This window comes from Suricata suricatta, chromosome 6 (genome assembly GCF_006229205.1).
Source record: "Suricata suricatta isolate VVHF042 chromosome 6, meerkat_22Aug2017_6uvM2_HiC, whole genome shotgun sequence".
Classification (NCBI taxonomy): Eukaryota; Metazoa; Chordata; class Mammalia; order Carnivora; family Herpestidae; genus Suricata; species Suricata suricatta.
Genome location: NC_043705.1, coordinates 12,438,868 through 12,441,170, shown reverse-complemented (window position 1 = coordinate 12,441,170; position 2,303 = coordinate 12,438,868). Strand labels below are relative to the sequence as shown.

At 50.1% G+C, this 2,303-nt stretch overlaps 1 protein-coding gene across 1 annotated transcript; it reads left to right on the top strand.

Annotated features, from left to right (window-relative positions):
* The first annotated feature begins 896 nt into the window (after nt 1–896).
* On the top strand, nt 897–1,838 carry LOC115294125 (olfactory receptor 1D2-like). The gene has a single exon (XM_029941816.1). The coding sequence runs from the start codon at nt 897–899 to the stop codon at nt 1,836–1,838; it is 942 nt and encodes a 313-aa protein (XP_029797676.1).
* The last annotated feature ends 465 nt before the right edge of the window (nt 1,839–2,303 follow it).

Below are 2,303 nucleotides of genomic sequence, written 5' to 3'. Positions count from 1 at the left end.
TAGGCCATGATTTCATTTATAAATGCATTCGTTAGTCACAACAAAACACTTCTCATCCAACATGGTGTCTGCATATCTTTCACCGGTGGATTTTAGCATACAATACCTTAGTGAAAGTTCATTCTTTGACTCCTTTGTGGAGCACTGACCACGTGCTGATTATTGGCCAGGCACAGAGCACACAACAGACAATGGTGTGGACACATGTTCTCGGGAGGGCACAGCCTCATGGAGGAAAACACACCACAAACCAGTTAACTAACAAATAAGATAACCTGCCACAGAGGCACAAAGATGATAAATCAGCCACGTGAAGGTCCAGGTGGAAAGAATGCCAGGCCAAGAACAGCCAGTGCAAGGGTATGAAGTCCCATGTGGCTGACTGGACACGTAGTCAGATAAGCAAGTGAGAACCGGGGCAGAAAGGCCCGGTCAACTGAAGAAGGCATGCTGGCTGAATTGAGGTCAAAGACTCAGTGACACTGCCCTGAGCACACACAGCACCTGCAGACCAACCAGATGGGTCATCCTGTAGCAAGATAGTAGAGGCACAGACAGGCTCTGGATTTAGATCATGGGTGCCATCTACACTCCACGTGGTCTTGAGCAAACTACTTACTCTGAGTCTCTGTTATTTCACCTGAAAAGTGGGAATCCTAAAAGTCACTGTTTTGTGGGAACTGAGAAAGATAGTGCCCATGAAGTCCTTACCAGGGTGGCATGCAATAAGGCACTTGATAAAAAGCAGCAATTAATACAGGTACAAAATTCTGTTCACTCATCTGATTACAAATAACCTTTGATCTGATTGTTAACATACAGCAGGTCCAGACTCCGCTGGGATTTGATCCTTTCCCTCGTGTGTGGAGCCTGTCGCCTCCCCGAGCCAAAGTGGGATGTCCAGGGGGAAGGAGAATGGGACAGGAGTCACCGAGTTCCTCCTGCTTGGCCTCACCAGTGACCCGGAGCAGCGGCAAGCCCTCTTCTGGTTCTTCCTGTGCACATACCTGGTCACTGTGGCTGGGAACACACTCATCATCCTGGTCATCAGCTCTGACCCCCGCCTGCACACCCCCATGTACTTCTTCCTCACCAATCTCTCCTTTGTTGACCTCTGCTTCACCACCAACCTGATCCCCAAGCTGCTGGTCAACCACATAGCAGGAACATGGACAATCTCTTACCCCCACTGCCTGACCCAGATGTACTTCCTCATCTCCTTTGCCAACCTGGACACCTTTCTGCTGGCTGCCATGGCTCTGGACCGTTACGTGGCCATCTGCAAGCCCCTGCAGTACTACGCCATCATCACCCCCCAGCTCTGTCACGGGCTGACCACGCTCATGTGGATGTGCTCTGGCCTCATCTCCCTGGTCCACACACTCCTCATGAACAGACTGACATTCTGCTCCTATGCCCGGGAAATCTCACACTTCTACTGTGATGCCTACCTGCTGATGAAGATCGCCTGCTCGGACACCCGTGTCAACCAGCTCATGTTCCTAGGCGCCGTGGTCCTGTTTGTGGCCCCCTTTGGGCTCATTGTGGTCTCCTACATCTGCATAGCTGCAGCTGTCCTCCAGATTCCTTCCGCACCAGGAAGGCGCAAGGCATTTTCCACATGCAGCTCCCACCTGTCTGTGGTCATCCTGTTCTATGGGACCATCCTGGGGGTATACATTCGACCCCCCAACTCCTTCTCAGCCCAGGACACGGTGGCAACCATCATGTACACAGTGGTGACCCCTATGCTAAACCCCTTCATCTACAGCCTCAGGAACCAAGACATGAAGGAGGCTATGGGAAGACTCTTCAGCAGGAGCTCAAAATCTTCTTAGTGGTGGTGAGCACCAGGCTGATACCTGGAGAGGTCCACACATCAGCGCCGCTGACTCAACAACACCCACTTCCACACACTGACAGATTATTTTTTGAGATGAAAAAGGCTACAATTAGAGGAAATTTGTATATATTCTTCTATCTCTGAGAAACTTGGGCTCCTTCCAGCTCTTTCCTCTACCATCCCTAAGGTGGGACTATCATCCCCATGCTTCTAAGGTGGTTGCTGGGGCTCCATCCATCTCTTCCTATCCCAGACCAGCAGGAAGAGGGGAAGAAAGACAAAAGACTTGCCACTTGTAAGGACTTTCTCAGAAGCTCCACACAGTTCTGCTCATCTCTTAAATGTCTCTCTCCACTCGCAACACAGGTTGGGTAATGTAATTTAGTTATTTTTAGCTGCTGTCATTGTTTCTGTTAGGTGTAAACACACCACCACCCAATAAAATAGGGTTCTCTTAGAA